General features: G+C 45.9%; 1 protein-coding gene across 1 annotated transcript in view; it reads left to right on the top strand.

Moving 5' to 3' along the window:
- The window catches only part of cadpsa (Ca2+-dependent activator protein for secretion a), a 176,601-nt gene that overhangs the window by 87,818 nt on the left and 69,660 nt on the right, over window positions 1–19,123 (top strand). The window contains exons 13-17 of the mRNA XM_056605376.1: window positions 391–527; window positions 1,108–1,295; window positions 7,833–7,934; window positions 8,535–8,598; window positions 9,034–9,157. Coding sequence (XP_056461351.1) covers window positions 391–527; window positions 1,108–1,295; window positions 7,833–7,934; window positions 8,535–8,598; window positions 9,034–9,157 — 615 coding nt within the window. The remainder of the gene's footprint in view (window positions 1–390; window positions 528–1,107; window positions 1,296–7,832; window positions 7,935–8,534; window positions 8,599–9,033; window positions 9,158–19,123) is intronic.

The raw sequence follows: 19,123 nt of genomic DNA, 5'->3' as shown, positions 1-19,123 counted from the left end.
TGTGTTTGCTCTCTAAGATTGCCTGAAAATGTCTAGGTGGGTTTACAAAAGCTTCTTTCTGCATGTTTTAGCTTGCATCCATTTTGAGCCCTGACATCTGACCTCTCTACTAACCTTTAGAGAGTAGTCACTGCTTCCAAAGCTGCCTGGTTGGACCCAGTGAAGACAAAATGTGCATCAAAACGTACAATTATCAATGATCAAATATATGTGCGATATGAGTTCCTCATTTCATGTTGTCCTTACTGGGAGAGTGAGCCTAGTTATGATTTGATACTGACACCCCTCGCCTGCGACTACACAGAGGAACTTTTCCTCTCTTACTCACCCCTCTTCCGATCCCCGCTGACCTATCTTGGTGTTGGTGCTTGTGATGTGATCCCTACACAGACGCAGACCGGGCGCAGAAGCACGGCATGGATGAGTTCATTTCGGCCAACCCCTGCAACTTCGACCACGCCTCCCTGTTTGAGCTGGTGCAGCGCCTCACCCTGGACCACAGGCTGAACGACTCCTATTCGTGTCTGGTAAGGCTCACACACGCATAAACCTCCGGGAGACTTCTAGTATTATGCTTAACCCAAGACATAGAAGTCAGAGAGCCTGCTGGTAGTATGATTGATCAGATTTTGTCTCAAGGTTTGATCACTCTGTTCCTCATTGCTTCAAGATAGTTTTACATTTAATGATAGATTTTAGTTTTCGTTTCATTATGAAGTTGTACTTTTCCCCTCAAGTATGTCACTTCCAGCCTCAAGGAACAACCTGCAACAAGGTGGCATCATCAAGAAATGGCTCCCATTTGTTCTGAATATATTCACTCAGCCTTAGACTCTACTTGTTGGGCTGATCCACACTGACCCTAGGGAACAAGATGGCCGTGTCTCCCCCATCTCTACCTGACCCTACTGAACAAGATGGCCGTGTCTCCCCCATCTTTAACTGACCCTACTGAACAAGATGGCCGTGTCTCCCCCATCTTTAACCGACCCTACTGAACAAGATGGCCGTGTCTCCCCCATCTTTGACCGACCCTACTGAACAAGATGGCCGTGTCTCCCCCATCTTTGACTGACCCTCCTGAACAAGATGGCCGTGTCTCCCCAGGGTTGGTTCAGCCCGGGCCAGGTGTTCGTCATGGACGAGTACTGCGCCCGCAACGGGGTCAGGGGCTGCCACAGGCACCTGTGTTACCTGGGCGACCTGCTGGAGCGGGCTGAGAACGGTGCCATGATCGACCCCACCCTGCTGCACTACAGCTTTGCCTTCTGCGCCTCCCACGTCCATGGCAACAGGTAGAGGCGGTCGGCTGCTGCTCCGCTCGCTGCACCTCTGGAGACGGTTCACTTTGAAATGCAAACCTGCGCTTTAACAGCATCCCAAAATATGTTTCTGTCATTCCAAAACCATCATCAAGTTTATTTATGTTTGTCCAAGAGTGCTTTTATTTTGACATTTTTCTTGTTCATTTGTTACAACTGCATGTTATTAGCATGCTCATGTCTTTTATTCTTTCTCTCCTTTCACCCTTACCGTTCATTTGTGTACCTTTTAAAAACACACTTTCCCCAATTTCCCATTGCGCTCCGCCCAACTGCGCCCTGCCAAAACCACACTCCCCCCTCCCCCCCTGTGACCAATTCCAGCCAGCGTGTGGTTGAGCTGCAGAGCTGGCCTGTAACAGAGGCAGAGCTTGAAAGAGCTCTTTTCCCATCCGCCCCCAATTCCCAAGCCAACAGCTCTAGGAGGGAGCTCCGAATCATTGAGTTCATGAAGAAAAGGGACTTCAGAGTTCCTCCTTATTTCTCTGGAGCAAGGAGGTAAGTCCTGAAGGTCCACGCCATCCACCAGAGCGATCTCATTATGCCGCCCTAGCTATAACTCGGCCCCAAGTCCCAAAACATGTCATTAGGGAACTTGAAGATGTACTTGAGCCACTGTTACATACATAGTCAAAGTCACACATTGATACATGGTCAAAAGTTACACAATGATAGGAAGTCAAAGTTACACATCGTCACATTGATGCATTAAACATTGATACAACACAAACATTGAGTTAAATATTGATACATGGTCAGAGTTACACATTAATACATTGTCAGAGTTACACATTAATGCATGGTCAGGGTTACACATTAATACATTGTCAGAGTTACACATTAATACATGGTCAGAGTTACATATTAATACATCGAGCAATGATTGCGGGAATATTGGAAACATTTATCCATCGTCCTCGGAGGTAAAAGATAAATGCCCTGCCTTGTGTGTGAAGGCTTGTTATTTGTATTATCTACAAAGAACAAATCTTGAAATTGTGTCTCCCGTCTTCCTGCGGCCATCAGAGAACTCGCTAACAGCATCAATCAGTACCATGATATATAGTGTGGAATCCAGAGCCTTTTGGCTAATAGAAACATGATCATGTATTTCCTTCCCTAGACATCAGGGGTCTCATTTATAACCGTTGCATGGGTCAGAGTTTGCTTAGGGCTGCGCACATTCTCCCCTAAAGTTTGTTTTTTATAGATCGCAACCTTGGCGTGGAAAGTCACGTACGCCAATTTCAGCCCCGTACGCACAAAACGGGACTGAAATTGGCGTACGTGACTTTCCATGCGTTATAACTCCAGAAACATCTCCTTATAATAGAAATAAATAACAGTTCTCTATATTTAATCCCGTCACTCCATACTGTCCACTGACGGCGCGACTGCATGGAATAAAGCATCTGTCCAACATGTGTCAATAACATAATATTTTTATGTGACACTGTAAACACATAATCAAATGTCAATTAAATCCCAACTGTGGAAAACCAAGCCACACTCCTCATCACAATCGTTGTCCGTTACTCTTGATGCTTTTCATGACAAATCAGGCATTAAAAAGGGGTTATGTTCAAGAACATTTTACGTGGGTCATTACAAATTGATTATCAAAGGTGTTCTCGGTCAGTCTTATTACCGTAACCCTATAAATACAGAGGTGAGCGCCAGAGAGGTGATACATTGGTAGGCTACATAAAAATATGTACCTTTATGTCAGACCACTTCTTTTTTAATTCTGGGCTGTGCGCTCCGTGCTACTGACAGAGTTCACTGCTGCAGCAACATGTTGCCACTCACTCTGCTTTTTGTTGTTGGCAATCCCAATCCCCTGACCGCCGAACAAAACTACTATTCGGGCCTCCATCTGACCCACAAGTGTCTCCACTTCAACCTCCGTGAAATTTCGCTTTTTTGCTTTTCTCAGTACTTCTGCCATTGTTTCCGACAAGACATAATACTTGTATCTGAGTCTGCTTTATATGCAGATCGCATTCATGAGGTCATTTGCATTGACCATTTATGTTTAAAAAGGGGCGTGTACAGGGTGGAACGTGAAGCTGATTCAGCTGCGCACACTTGTAGGCACTCTGTGATTTATAAAGCAAAGATTGCGTACGGTGTGCGTACGCAGGATTTCATAAATCTGAATATTTTTTGGCGCATGCAAAACTTGGCTTTTGGGCGTACGTACACTTTTAGTAACGATCCCATGCACAGTTTTATAAATGAGACCCCAGGTCCTTAATGCAGAGTCAACAGATAACTGGGATATATATTCTTACTGAGACAATCATGCGGTTGTACAGTGTTCAAAGGTTGGATATCCCTTTGCTTCCAGTAATTACTGTGAGATGGTGCTTGCATCTCTACTTAGCAGTGTTAATCAAGCAACTATTTTTAACCTTCTCGTGCCTGACATACCAAACTCAAGCTGTCAGCGTTGCAGTGGGCCGTCTTTCCCAGAGACCACTAACAGAGAGAGACGAGGGGCCACTCCAGCGCTGTGGCCAGAGGTTACAGGGCTGTCAGGCTCTCTCTGCTGGACTCTGCTCCAGACCTCCGGTCCATCCTTCTGCCTCTCAATCCATCTCACATCAACCTCAAATCCACCTCACCACCCATCCACCCATCTTACATCCATCATCCCATCCCTCCATCTTAGCACTCAACCAGCTCACATCCAACTCACATCACCCTTACCATCCATCCCCCTCACATCAATCTCACATCCACCTCACCACTCAACCACCTCACATCCAGCTTAACTTTCATCCACCTTAAATCAATCTCACATCCACCCTACCACCCAACCACCACCCATCCACCACAAATTTACCGTACCACCCATCTGCAAATCCATCCCTCCCACCTCCTTACCACTCAGCCCTCCATCACTCCACCTCACATCCATCTTACAACTCACTCCTTCATCCACCCATCTTACTACTCACCCACTCACCCCACCATCTTACCACTTACCCCTCCATCTTACCCATCACCCCTCCATCTTACCACTCCCCCCTCCATCTTACCCATCACCCCTCCATCTTACCACTCACCCCTCCATCTTACCACTCCCCCCTCCATCTTACCCATCACCCCTCCATCTTACCACTCACCCCTCCATCTTACCACTCACCCCTCCATCTTACCACTCCCCCCTCCATCTTACCACTCACCCCTCCATCTTACCCATCACCCCTCCATCTTACCACTCCCCCCTCCATCTTACCCATCACCCCTCCATCTTACCACTCACCCCTCCATCTTACCACTCACCCCTCCATCTTACCACTCACCCCTCCATCTTACCCATCACCCCTCCATCTTACCACTCACCCCTCCATCTTACCACTCACCCCTCCATCTTTCCACTCATCCCTCCATCTTACCAGCCACCCCTCCATTTCTCCCTGCATCCTTCTAATCATCATTCATCCTCCCGTTCCTCCGTCCATCTCCCCTATTTAATCATCTCTTCGTGCTTCCTGTTGACAGAGAGTGGCGGGACTGACCGGGGCGGGGTCCTTCAGTGATTGGTCTAGACAGATGGACACCACTAGCTCCGAGACAGAGAGAGGGAGGGAGAGAGAGGAGGAGGGTGGGTGAGGGGTGCATGGAGTGGGGGAGAGATGGAAGAACGGTGGAGGGGGAGGAGGTCTGATACAAATACAAGAGGAGTTGGTGGGAGAAAGAGAGACATAGGGAGCATTACTAAACACAATGCGGTGAGTTTGCATACAGTCTCCCCCCCTCCCCCCCACAACACCAGCATCATTCCTCATGGAGGGCTCAACAGGCCCCACCCAAAATACACTGCTGTACACACATACATACAAACACACCTACACACACACACACACACACACACACCCCCCCCACACACACACACACACACACACACACACACACACACACACACACACACACACACACACACACACACACACACACACACACTCCCAGAAGAGATCCGTAGCCTTGCTGGGTCCTGCCCAGTGGGCCTGGGGGCCAGTGTGTACCATGACAGGATGACAGGTCGTCACGGTGACGGCTGGCTGTCTCCTCCCGCCAGTCCCACTCCACATCCCAGCCTGCCTGCGACCACATCAGACCAGACCCCCACAAACATGACCCCCCTTCCCCAAACACACACACACACACACACACACACACACACACACACACACACACACACACACACACACACACACACACACACACACACACACACACACACACACACGCACACATATACATGTAGCATGTTATGTCGGCTGATAGGAAGTTCATTACTGTCAGGAGAGCTTTGTCCGCTAAGATATTCTTTCACCCGTCGTTTTAGGCAAATTGTGGCCGTTCCCAAACAATGAAACTGTGATGCTCTATGTCCAACATCCAAGCTGTCCTGAAATGTTTTCATTGACTATCAGTAAAGAAATAACAGCCTATTCAAACCGAAAGCATGATGCAGTGCACCATTTAAGAGCGAGATAAAAAGAGGTAATTTCAGCAGTGTTTGCTAATGGATGGGTGATGGGGGTCTTCATGGACGAGGTGTCGTCACACATGTTTACCAGCCCTGTGTCTCTGGCTCTCAGCTTCACACCTGGAGCCGTTCCAAAGAACTCTGACTCTGTGCTTCTCCCTGGCAGTAGCAGTGGCTCATTTGCTTCCTGTCATAGTGGGAGCAGAGGTCAGGGAAGGCATTAGGAGAGCTGCCAAAGTACCAAGCGTGTTTGTAAATGACGACCCGTGGGACTTCATTAGTTCGAAAACATTTCCTTTTTCTTACTACTGTTTTTTCTCTCTCTGACATAGACAGTCTTTTTTTGTTGAGGTGCTGATGAGTGCAGGGAGGTAAAGAGGAGAAACACCCAGCATACGCTGCTTGTTCTCACTAATGCTGATATACATACAGGCTACATCAAGAGGCATTACTGCCTGACACACACACACACACACTGGTCTGGTGTGTACGTGTGTCTGTGTTTGTATGTCTGTGCATTGGTGTGTGTGTGTGTGTGTGTGTCCTGGCGTGTGTGTGTGTGTGTGTATGTGTGTGTGTGTGTGTGTGTGTGTGTGTGTGTGTGTGTGTGTGTGTGTGTGAGTGTGTCTGTGTCTGTGCAGGCGGATGTGTGTGTGAGTGTGAGTGTGTGTGTGTGTGTGTGTGCCAGGCTGATCTCCTTATCGGTCTTGACACGGCCAGGGTCTGGGTGAAGTGTGAGCAGAGTGCATGTGACAGAAGAGGCACTGGGCTGGTGGTCGTGACAGGATCTGGAGACCTAAGAAACATGACACTCTCTCTCTCTCTCTCTCTCTCTCTCTCTCTCTCTCTCTCTCTCTCTCTCTCTCTCTCTCTCTCTCTCTCTCTCTCTCTCTCACTTTCTCTCACTCTCTCACACAAACTCCCACTAACTCCAACCCCCTCCCGACTTGTCATCTTGAAACGGAAAGTGTGTTTGGGTGCGTGTGTGTGTTACTGTGTGTATGTTTCTGTGTGTGTGGGTTTGCGCACATGCGTGGAGGGTACACACGTCCTAGGTTTTTGCAGACATCACACAAACTGCTCAGTAAGTGTGTTTCTGAGCAGCACTGGAGGCCCATTCTGCTCCTCTTTCTGCTCCTGTGATGGGCCATTCTGCACCTCTTTCTGCTCCTGTGATGGGCCCTTTCTGCTCAGCACCTCCCACACTTTAAGAATTTTAAACCTGCTGTAAAAATGATGCATTATCAGGATCTGAAGAAATCAAGGAAGGTTTGAAGAATAATACCGACCAACTGATGATAATAACATTAATATAAAGTTTAGTCATTAATTATTTTTTTTTGCCCAAAAAACATGCAGCCATTAATTACAACCAAGATATTCCACACAGGCTTCAGATTGTCTTCGAGGAAAAAGAACACCCCCCACAAATAATGAATATCTATATAGCATCTATAATAAGTATCTATGAGTATCTATATAGTATCGCCAGTGAAACAAGGAATACCGCAACCATTTAAGCATAACATTGATATTCTAGGTCAATTGTTGACGGTGTTAGGCTCTGCGACGTCGGCAACGGTTAGCTTTTGTGATAGCCACCTTGGGCTAGAGCGGGTGACGTCATCCCACTATAGCCTCAATGGAAGTCAATGAGACCAACAGAAAATATGCGAAGCAGGTAACAAATTAAACTATATAGCTATAAATGATATTGAAAATCTACGAATAGCAATTGACCAAGTTGCGATTTCTGTAGTAGAGAAGTGTCTGAGAGTGTCCAATTGACTTCCATTGTGAAAAATAAGTAGTAGAAAACTAGTGACATGTGCGTTTGTTTTTCTTCATAGCTGTATCATATAATAACGTGTGACCTGTGTGTGTCTTTCTTTATGTCTGTATTATATAATAACTTGTGACCTGTGCTTTTGTCTTTCTTTATAACTGTATTCTATAATTACTTGTGACCTGTGCGTTTGTCTTCCCAACTGTCGATATCGCATTTTCAGGCCGGATGGGATCGGCACGGTGACGGTGGAGGAGAAGGAGCGCTTCGAGGAGATCAAGGAGAGGCTGCGCGTGCTGCTGGAGAACCAGATCACCCACTTCAGGTGGGCCGCCGTGTGTGTGTGTCTGTATGTGTGTCTGTCTGTCTGTCTGTCTGTCTGTCTGTCTGTCCGTGTATCTATGTGTGTTTATGCGTGTCTATGTGTGTTTTTGTGTGTGTGTATTTCTGTGTGTGTATGTTTCTACGTGTGTGTGTGCGTTTCTATGTGTGTATGTGTGTGTTTTTCTTTGTGTCTCTGTATGTTTCAATGTGTGTGTCTGTGTGTATGTTTCTGTGTGTTTATGTGTGTGTGTGTGTGTGTGTGTGTGTGTGTGTGTGTGTGTGTGTGTGTGTGTGTGTGTGTGTGTGTGTGTGTGTGTTTTTCTGTGTGTGTGTGTGTGTGTGTGTGTGTGTGTGTGTTTTTCTGTGTGTGTGTGTGTGTGTGTGTGTGTGTGTGTGTGTGTTTGTGTGTGTGTGTGTGTGTGTGTGTGTGTGTGTGTTTTTCTGTGTGTGTGTGTGTGTGTGGTGTGTGTGTGTGTGTGTGTGTGTGTGTGTGTGTGTGTGTGTGTGTATGTGTGTGTGTGTTTTTCTGTGTGTGTGGGGATGAATGTCTAGGAGGACTTGATAGGTGTTCATGGAGCTGATGATCTGGTCCTCTCCACAGGTACTGCTTCCCGTTCGGCCGTCCAGAAGGAGCCCTGAAGGCCACACTGTCCCTGCTGGAGCGGGTGGGTGGCCTTTGGGTTAACCTGGGGGTTTAACCTGGGTATTTAACCTGTGTGTTTAACCTGGCTGTTTAACCTGGGTCTGACCTGGCTGTTTAACCTGGGTTTAACCAGGGTGTTTAACCTGGGTGTGACCTGGCTGTTTAACCTGGGTTAAACCCAGGTGTTTACCCTGTGGGCTAACCTGGCTGTTTAACCTGGCTGTTTAACATTTGGGTTAACCTGGACATTTGAATTGTTTAACCAGGTTAAATCCACAGGTGATCTGTTTAGTTTGACCAATTAACGGACAAAAGACCTCTTACATTTTGATCACTCTTCATTTTTACGTTGACATTGATAAGAGTGACAGGAGTCCGGCCTGTACTTTGAGCCCCTCTCTCTATGCTGAAACACAAACAACAGGACCCCCTAAAGAGCTGCTTGTCCAAACTCTAGGTCCTCATGAAGGACATTGTCACGCCTGTGCCACAAGACGACGTGAAGGCTGTGATTCGTAGATGTCTGGAGCAAGCAGCACTGGTCAACTACCAGCGTCTTTCTGAGTATGCCAAGATAGAAGGTAGGCTGCTGAACGCACACGCACGCACACACGCATACACTTGACGCACACGCAGCATGCTGCCGGCTGCGCAGCATCAAGTGCAGCTTGGTTTTTCGTTAAAGGGGGAAGTTATTGATAGATGAAACAGACGACCGATAGACCGGTGGCAAACCCGTCTTCGTGGGTGATTCTCTTTTGCGTAAGTCTACCGTTATGATTGGCTCTTATCTTTTCTTAATGAACATGGCAGACATGCTGTAATGGTTAAGTTTAATAAGGACTTTGTTAGGTACTTTTAATAGTGGTATTGTTCCGGTGATACTGCTCAGAGAAAACCTTTCCTTTCATAAACCACATAGCCTCATGAAGTCTTTCCTGAGGTCTGGATGTCTCAGGTCCTCTGTTAACCCTCTGAGTTAGCGTCTGAAAGGTGCCATCTTTCTAAATGTATTTCTGTGTTGGAAGTCTAAAGTGACAGCTTTTCCCACTAACCTCGCCATTCTCTTCACAGCTGCAGGACAAAAAGCCTCTTCTTCAAGGCTGGGGATTAGTTTTAGATACACTCAGAGAGCCTTAATGTGACGCCTTTATTCACCTGTACCTCAGGACTAACTGTACTAGCCGAATGTACAGTAAGTAAAAATGCATTCAACTCCCTGCAACTCTGTCCGCCCCAAGCCTAACCTGCACCTTCCCTCTCCCGCCTACTCCAGCTCACTAGCTCCGCCTTGGAGAGGTGTTTCTCTTCTTCCTGAGTGACCTCTTTTCCCCTTTCCACCTTCCACCTGTAAGGTCCACCATGCCCTCACTGCCTCTCCTTCTTCCTCTCCTTAGTCCTCCTGGTCTATTGGTGCTCTTGTATCGTCTCCTTTGAACATTTCAAAACAACCTAACACAGAGAAGGCCAATAAACAAGGCAGGATTGGATTGCCTCTCACCGGCGATTTCAGTGTTTTCCTCCCCGCTCTGTTGCATGGTCTAGGCTTTCTTTGGCAGGCATTATAGTCTGTTGGTTTGGTCCAAGGACAAACAGACATTGAACAAATCCACTTTGACAGAGTCATTGCTCACAGGCTCATCTCTTCTTCACTATCTTCAATAAAATGAGGAGTCAAGGGCAGAAAAAAGGGTGTTCTTGTGGCCACTTAGGCTCTACATGTGAAACCTTGTTTCCAGATATGCCCCCCCCCCCCGGGATGTGCTTGTATCTCTGTCCTACCTGAGGAGGGCTTTGTCCCTACCTTTGTCCCCCCCACTGTGTCTCGCCGCTGACCCCTCCAAACTAACCCCTCCAGCAGGCAGTGGCCCTGGGCTTGACTGCAGCCCACTCTCTGTTTGATTACGCAATCTTTGACCCCCGGCCTTGTCTGCATGCCCCTCGTGTCCTCCTGTCTCTGTAGGGAAAAAGAGAGAGATGTATGAACATCCTGTCTTCTGCTTGGCGTCCCAAGTTATGGATTTGACCATTCGTGAGTACCTACCCCTACGTCCCCCATCCCATCCCCATCTGACCCCCGACCCTCACCCTGTTCAATCTTTTGTATCTCCCAACCCTTTTCTCCTTTGCCGATTACTTTTCTCTCCTCATCGCTCTACCCCTTTGCTCTGTGTGGATTTGTCCTCTCCGACTGCTTCAGTTCATGCGGGTCCTGTCTACAGAAGGTGTCTTCGTCTTTTAATTGTTATTATTATTTTCTGTCCTTCCTCGAATATCTTCCTGTGTTTGTCCGACTTGAATGCATTTTTACTTTGCTCCGTGTCAAACCATTGTTGAGTGTTAGGGAGGGCCATGCATTACATCACACTGATAGATCCACAGGGGGTTAGCTGTTGACTCATGTATAGGTGGAACACTACGGTTTGGCCCATGTTTTCTACTTTATAAATCAATCTGGTTTTATACTGATTGACAGGTCTCATTTGAAATGCTTAACTTTAAGAAGGGTGCTTCCTACATTCAGAATTTGTGTTGAGACAATTTTTCTTTGACGCTCTTTGTCAGCTTTCTTCATCTCCATAAGAGGCAGCCTTAAGACCGACCCCCCTTACTGTCCTTTTTCAGATTGGTATTTCTTTATTTCTCCCTGTATCCTTCCCTTGCGTGTGACAGAGATACATATTTCATTTTCTTATCTGCTGCTTTCCTCGATCTCATGACTTACCACCTCAATTATTTTACCTCCTCCTGGAGGAAACTGATTAAGGACTTTCCCAGAGTGTGAAGGTGAGGCTGTACTAACACAACAAGTTTCAGAAGTCGATAGCGTACAGCTGGCTCCCGCTGCTGTCAGATGCAACTGGGAATGGGCCCAGAATGGGCCCTGTGTCTTCAGCTCGTACACTCAGGGAACCGGCCCTGTGTTTGCAGCAATTACACTCAGGGAAGGGACCTGTGTCTACATCACTTACACTTGGTGGAGAGGTTATGGGTAGCTAAGGTGGATAATTAAGGGTTGGATAAGAGTAGGTTAGGTGGAGAGGCTAAATGTTGGTTAGGTGGAGAGGTTAAGGGTAGGTCAAGTATAGCTTAAGTGGAGAGGTTAAGCGTAGCTTAGGTGGAGAGGTTAATGGTAGGTTAGGTTGAGGGGTTAAGGGTAGTTTTTGAGGTGTTATGGGTAGGTTAGGTGGAGAGGTCAAGGGTAGGTTAGGTTGAGGGGTTATGGGTAGGTTAGGTGGAGGGTTTATGGGTAGCTTATGGGTACGTTAATGGTAGGTTAGGTGGAGGTGCTATGGGTAGGTTAGGTGTAGGGGTTTTGGGTAGGTTAGATGGAGTGGTTATGGATATGTTAGGTGGAGGGGTTATCGGTAGGTTAGATGGAGGGGTTATGGGTAGGTTAGGTGGAGGGGTTATGGGTAGGTTAGGTGGAGGGTTTATGGGTAGGTTAGTTTGAAGGGTTATGCGTAGGTTAGGTGGACGGGTTATGGGTAGGTTAATGGTGCCTTCAAAACAGTCTGAGGGCCCTATCATGCATCCGGCGCAATTGACTTAATCACTGGCGCATGTGTTGTTGCTAGTTTGCAACTGGCGCAGAGCATTATTTTCCCTCCTGCGCCACGCGTCGGTAAATTAGGGAATGAACTTGTGAATGGGAATGAATGCAGTTTCAGAAACCACGTTGTTCAGATGCTATTTTAAGGGCGCATGCATAATGTTGCATGTGCACGTTGCGCATACACTTTCCTTCTCTCATCTACCTAGCCACACATTCTTGGTAAATTATTTCGGAAAGAACAGCTGATACAGCGGTAATAAGTTGGACTTTTAAACCAATGCATCTGCCAACACCGTACAGCAAACACTTATTTTCTTGACACAGACATCGTGTACATGGCCATCACTTTTAGGATTGATGAGTATTTGATTGTGAGAAAACATTGTTTTACCGCGAGTGAGTGTTAAAAAGAATGAATGAAGTTTGTGTATGTGTAAAATAATTAATGAATGCGGGCGCGCATGTGTGCGTCCATCTGTTTAAACACACGCAAACTAAACACGTAACGCATAATACAGTCCATGGCAATGTATATTAACGGGGGGACACATGCATATTAGGAACACAAGTCGATAACGATAAAGCATACAATACTGATAAGAAACAATGTTTATAATGTATTGTGTACATCATTTAATAGAACCACAGTTACTGCATATTATATGTGTGTTAAGTTTTCTTTGCCGAAATTTATTTGAGGACTCAGTATTTCTGAAGTTGTTGAAGAAAACCTTATTCCATGTGTGAATTAGGCCATAATATTTGGCCATAAACTGAGCCATTTGAAGTTTGAAATTCATGTGCATCTGTCTCTAAGGAGACTGCAGACGCACTGTAAAAATATCAACTTGTCAGATTCAAATGCGCTCATGGCTCTTAAAGGGGAGGGGAGCTGGCACTCTCATTGGTTTATTGCACGTCACACCCAAACCACACCTACGGGTAATTAGGCGGATAATGAATCTTGTGCCCAGCGCAAATCTAAAAAGGGTTGATCTGAAGTAGACCAACCGATGAGACAGATGCATGACCACATGAATTTCAAACTTCAAATGGCTCAGTTTATGGCCAAATCATTTTTTTTTTTTTTGCCGCAAGCCGTTGCTGAACCGCGTCAATTTCAACAGAGCAGATCGATCAGGGCAGGAAGTGAAAAAGTAAAAGCCATAGAGCATCCCGGTCAATTTTCAAAATAAAACACAATAAATAAAACACCAACATTATTACGTCATGACCAGTGGCACCAGGTCAGCAGTCAATCAATCAAAGGGTCTCAAATCATCCTTTTTATAAGAACAGTGTCAGAAAGGACAAAGCCTGGCATTTAATTGCAGTCGTTTTGGGAGTGGAAGGTGAGTACATTAGGTTTAGGATTATCGCGGGATCTCGTGATCTCGCGGGAATACGGCTGGCTCGCAAGGCAGCGTTGCGCTGCCGTAACGCCCCGTGCCCACTACCTCCGTCCGTTGACTCATCTCCATTGACTTTGAATGGGGACGGACGCGCAATGCATTGTGGATCCGTCCGTACCGTTGGAGCCTTCGGCTCACGCCCCGTGCCCACTACCTCCGTCAGTTGACTGATCTCCATTGACTTTGAATGAGGACGGACGCGCAATGCATTGTGGATCCGTCCGTTCCGTTGGAGCCTTCGGCTCAGTCAAAAAGTTGAACATTTTTCAACTTTTTCGGCAGCGACGGATCCGTCATCCAATCAGATCGCGTATGCAAATTTAAGCACTGTGACGTGACTCGGGCTCTGACGATACTGGAAAGCGGGAAAGCGGGTCATCTTGCATCGCAACAAGCAGGAAGTAGCGGGAAGAACCCGGCGAAGCGATTTGATTGGCTGACAGATGCCTCTGCAAAGACTACTCCCCCATCAGTCAGCCACGCCTTCCCACGTCCGTTGACTGACGGAGCTAGTGGGCATGTAGGGTAACGCGCCCGGTGGAAATGCAAGCAGGGCAAAGTCGCGGCCAAGACGTGCCGCTATCGCAAGCCATCCCCGCCAGAAAGCGGCATCATTTAGACGCGTATCACCTTCATTACGCCGTAAAATACGCGCGTAAAATGTAGAAAAACAGCGTATTTTACGCCGTCATGCGCAAAAAAGCGCCGCTTTTTTACGACGCAATTAAGCCTTTCAAGAGCGCGAGTAAAAAGCGCCGTTTTGAACATCAAAACGCACGTAAAATACGGCGCTATTGTGCACATCACAACGCCGTAAAATACGGCGTTCCTCTAGTATGCTAATAATCTCCGCCCTTCTTTTCTCTCAGCCAATGCATTTGAAGTGTTTGCGCCCAATCGCTGAACAAGAGAAGCAGACCAAATCAGTTCAGCCAGCACAGATCTGCTTTGAGGAGTTCTCCTCTCATTTGTTGTTAGTTGTAGCGTCATATAGATATATATTAGTAAATCCAGTTACAACAGTGTGGTCACCGTGGCCGTGGCCCAATCGATAGAGACGCTTGCTCTATAGGCAAGAGGTTGTTTTAAAAAATAAATAAAAATACATTCGCGTCCTCGGCAGCCAGTCAGTTTCGTTCTCGGTGCTGGTTTCCGCCAGGGCTGCGCCTTGTCACCAATCCTGTTTGTGATATACATGGACAGGATATCGATACCCGCGACCCGACCCCGGATAAGCGGACGAAGATGAGATGAGATGAATAAAAATACATATAAAGACGTTTTAAACGTTCCATCGAGTCTCTCGCATTCTACAATGGCCAGCTTTATTGTTTCCCATGGGAGCCGGCGACTAGTCTGCGAGTGGACTATCTGAAACTAAATCGGATACTAGAATTCTTCTTTGAAGGTTGTGCTCCACACAGCAACTCCTCACCGTCATAAGGGAGCACTTCGGGGCACTAGATTGCTTTAGAGCGGTATACTGATCGCGTCGTGTGTCTTTCCAGTGTCAAATAGCCTAGTTCACGAATAAAATCACCATGAGGTTCAAGTGCGGCCATAACTAAGGCTAAATATAATTAGACAGTCTATTGCTGGTTAAGGTGGTTGGCTCTTTTTTCTTCGCTGCGTTCTGCCTTCTGGTGTAGCCTATAACTATGCATGTATCTATTTTTGTTTTTCTGTTTCGGGTTTAAAAAACCAACACACAAAACACAGAAACACAAATGCCGTTTATTTGTTTATTCCTTTTGCCCTTTTTCAGTTTCAAAACCAAATCAGAAAAAACTAAAAACAATCCTGTTAATTGTTTTTTCTGATTTTGTTTTAAATCGGAATATTCAAAGAACGAACCATACACGGATTCTCCTACCTCCTATATTCTATCACTTTACTGACACACACAATGTGTGGCAGTAAAGTGACAAGATCATTCCATAGACAAAAATCTTTCCATACAACTAATTTAATTTTGGATAGTCATTGCACAGCTGTAACCGAGTATTCTCATTATAGCCTAGTTATATCATAGTTTTGCATATTTATACATTGCATCCTATTTTCATATTTCATGTGGCATCTGTATTTTTATGTAGGCTCATCATCATCATTTTTTCCCGCTCGGCGCTTTTCATGGCCTTGGGGCGCTTCTGCTGGAGAGTTGGAAGTCTGTTCCAGCATCAGCAGGATGTCTGGATTCGACAACACATCAGTCAGGGTTAGGTGCTTTGTCAAAGACACCTCGACACTCTGCTTGGTGAAGCCGGGGATCGAACCAACAACCTTCAGGTTACCAGCCAACCCGCTCTACCACCTGAGCTACTGCCGGCAGTAGCCTAGGCATCCCCTAGGCTACACCATCTGTATTTTAAATTTAGCTTATATCTTCTTTTCACATTTTACCTTTTGCTGAGGTGGGCATTTATTAGCCTACTGTATAGGCTGTCTGTATTTGTGTAAGAGTTATTTGTATTGTGTAACCTGCTGGATTATGAAAGTTAGTTTGGGGTAAATAAAGTGTCTGTCTGTCTGTCTGTCTGGGGGAAAATGCCGTGAAAAATGTACGCACGGTGCGTTCAGGATTAGGACTGATATTATGTCGGCATAGGCCTAATCAATCAGGTTTTAATATTTGAAGCATTCATATCAGTCTATTCTTTTCGTAGGCTACTCTGCTGTTGGCCTTGATGGGGAGATATTTTTTTGCTTCCATGCACAAATAGTTGAATCCAACAACATTCCTGCGTCTCCAGAGCCCATTTAAGCACCGTGTCAGACTCAGTAGACTGTTTACAAGCCTCTGAACGTTGTTAGAGCATGGCTCCCCAGTTCATCAGTGTCTCTCTCTATGGCTCCCTCTCACTCCTTTCCACTGTGTATTTATATCGATTGAACAAGAGAGGATGTTACGATAACTCCGCGAAAATAAAGGCTCCATGGCTGTAATAATTTAAATATAATTAACTTATAAAGCGTGTAGCAAGACACCTAGATGATCTGGCTGGCTGACTAAAAAGGCACTGAATTTGGAACTTATAACACAGGAGGTCTGGCTTGAGGACTAAAAAGCATTGCGATCATAAAAGCGTGACCATCTGACAAAAGCACAAATCTGACAATAAATGGATTCGATCCGACAACCTCTTCCCTACATAGCAAGCGTCTCTATCGATTGGACCACGGTTATCACAACGTTGAAACTGCATTAACTAATATATATATCTATATGAATATGACGCTACAACTAACGCCAAATGAGAGGAGATCTGTGTTGAACTGATTTGGTCTGCTTGTCTTGTTCAGCGATTGGGCGCAAACACTTCAAATGCACTGGCTGAGAGAAAATAAGGGCGGACATTATTAGCATACTAGAGAAACGCCGTATTTTACGGCGTTGTGATGTGCACAAAAGCGCCGTATTTTACGCCCGGTTTGATGTTCAAAACGGCGCTTTTTACGCGCGCTCTTGAAAGGCTCAATTGCGGCGTAAAAAGCGGCGCTTTTTTGCGCATGACGGCGTAAAATACGCAGTTTTTCTACATTTTACGCGCGTATTTTACGGCGTAATGAAGGTGATACGCGTCTAAATGATGCCGCTTTCTGGCGGGGATGGCTTGCCATATGCCGCAGCCGTAACGTTGCCGTAACGCGTCCGGTGGAATCCCCGGGTAAAGGCCGATCCATACCTCCGGATACGGACAGTTTCGTCCGGTCCCGGAGGTGTTTCGTGGGAACAATAACAATAAACTATAAAATAAAAATGTCAGGTATATAGTATAATATAAGTATATACAAATACAATATATATATATATATAGATGGATGGATGGATGGATAGATGGATAGATATATAGGACGAAACACCTCCGGGACCGGACGAAACTGTCCGTATCCGGAGGTATGGATCAGCCTTAAGTGTCATATTCGCATGGGTTGATGTAAGGTGCTTTATTAGATTTGAATTACTTGATGCAGACGTGGATAAAGTTTTTTTCCCTGGGCATAGCGTGCATGATACAAACACATTCTTGCCTTTAATTTCCATGAGTGAGAAGTAGTGCCGGTACTTCCAGTTAGAGAACGCTACGTTTGATTTCCCTGGCTCGTCGCCATTGTCGCTGTCTTGAGCTGTAGTCAGAGCGTGCAGTGAGACAGCGTGAGCAGGGCATCCGCCCACCCAGCCAATCATCATCGCGTTTGCAACGGTGTCATCATCCCCACGCCCCTGCTCTCTCCACGCAGCTTGTGTGTAATATGACACCGCACGCTTCATTCAACCAAATTGTAGTAACGCGCCACTTTACATTATCAGTAACGATAACGGCATTGCAACGATGAGAAAAGTAATTCATTAGATTACTCCGTTACTGAAAAAGAACGCTGTTAGTAACGCCGTTATAGTATTATAACGGCGTATTATCATTATTGTTATTGACTTGTGTTCCTAACATGCATGTGTTCCTAACAAAGTTATGGGCTTGTACACGATGTCTGTGTCAAGAAAATATGTGTTTGCTGTACGGTTTTTTGCAGATGCATTGATTTAAAAGTACAACTTATTACCGCTGTATCAGCTGTTCTTTCCCAAATAATTTACCAAGAATGTGTGGCTGGGTAGATGAGAGAAGCAAAGTGAATGCGCAAGGTCCATAAGCAACATTATGCATGCACCCTTAAAATAGCATCTGAACAACGCACCACTGACTTTAAACAAGGTATTTCCTGGTTTGTGGTGGAATTGTTTTCTGAAACTGCAAAATAGCACCAGGGAATCTTTGCGCCAGAACACACCTCCTCCTTTCGCCGAGCCGCCCCTTGGGGCGCAAGATCATTCCCTAATTTACTGACGCGTGGGGGTGGAGGGAAAAGAACGCTCTGCGGCAGTTGCAAACTAGCAACGACACATGCGTCAGTGTAGAAAGTCAATAGAGTGGCAAAGTCACGCCCCTTCCGGTAGAGCCCATGGGACCTAATGAGATCGAAAAATATGAATGGGTTTCAATGGAGAGAAAGTAATTATTTGACGTCACATACGAGACTTGTAGTCTTTTTCATTGTGTTTTCTCTCCAGCCTTTAACTGAACAAATGCACAATAAACGGTCAAACTTTTGAACTGTTGAAAAAACTAAATTTAAATCCACAAACAACGTCTGTGTAATCCGGGGCATATAAAGACTGGGACCAGAAGATAATTACTTTCTCTCCATTGAAACCCATTCATATTTTTCGATCTCATAGGTCCCATGGGCTCTACCGGAAGGGGCGTGACTTCACCACTCTATTAAGCTGGATGCAATATAGGGCCCTCTGTAAGGTCAGAGATTTCCCTCGGAACTTTGTGCGGAAGGAGAGCAACCCGTGCCTCCGAGTTGACGTCACAACAATGGCTGCCCATTTCATTGATAGACTAAAGTGAACTTGCAGCAAGCACTAAGAGGCGAACTTAACACCCATTCTAACATTTGCATTACGATACATTATAGATTACAAATATAAAAATCACCTGATAAATTCTCGCCATCACCATCCCAAGCAGTTCTAATAACTGATTCATCTGATTCAGCAAAGAAGCGCAAAG

The sequence above is a fragment of the Gadus chalcogrammus genome, chromosome 13, assembly GCF_026213295.1.
Source record: "Gadus chalcogrammus isolate NIFS_2021 chromosome 13, NIFS_Gcha_1.0, whole genome shotgun sequence".
NCBI classification, from domain to species: Eukaryota; Metazoa; Chordata; class Actinopteri; order Gadiformes; family Gadidae; genus Gadus; species Gadus chalcogrammus.
The sequence above is the reverse complement of the archived record's forward strand: the minus strand, read 5'-3'. Positions and strand labels throughout refer to the sequence as shown.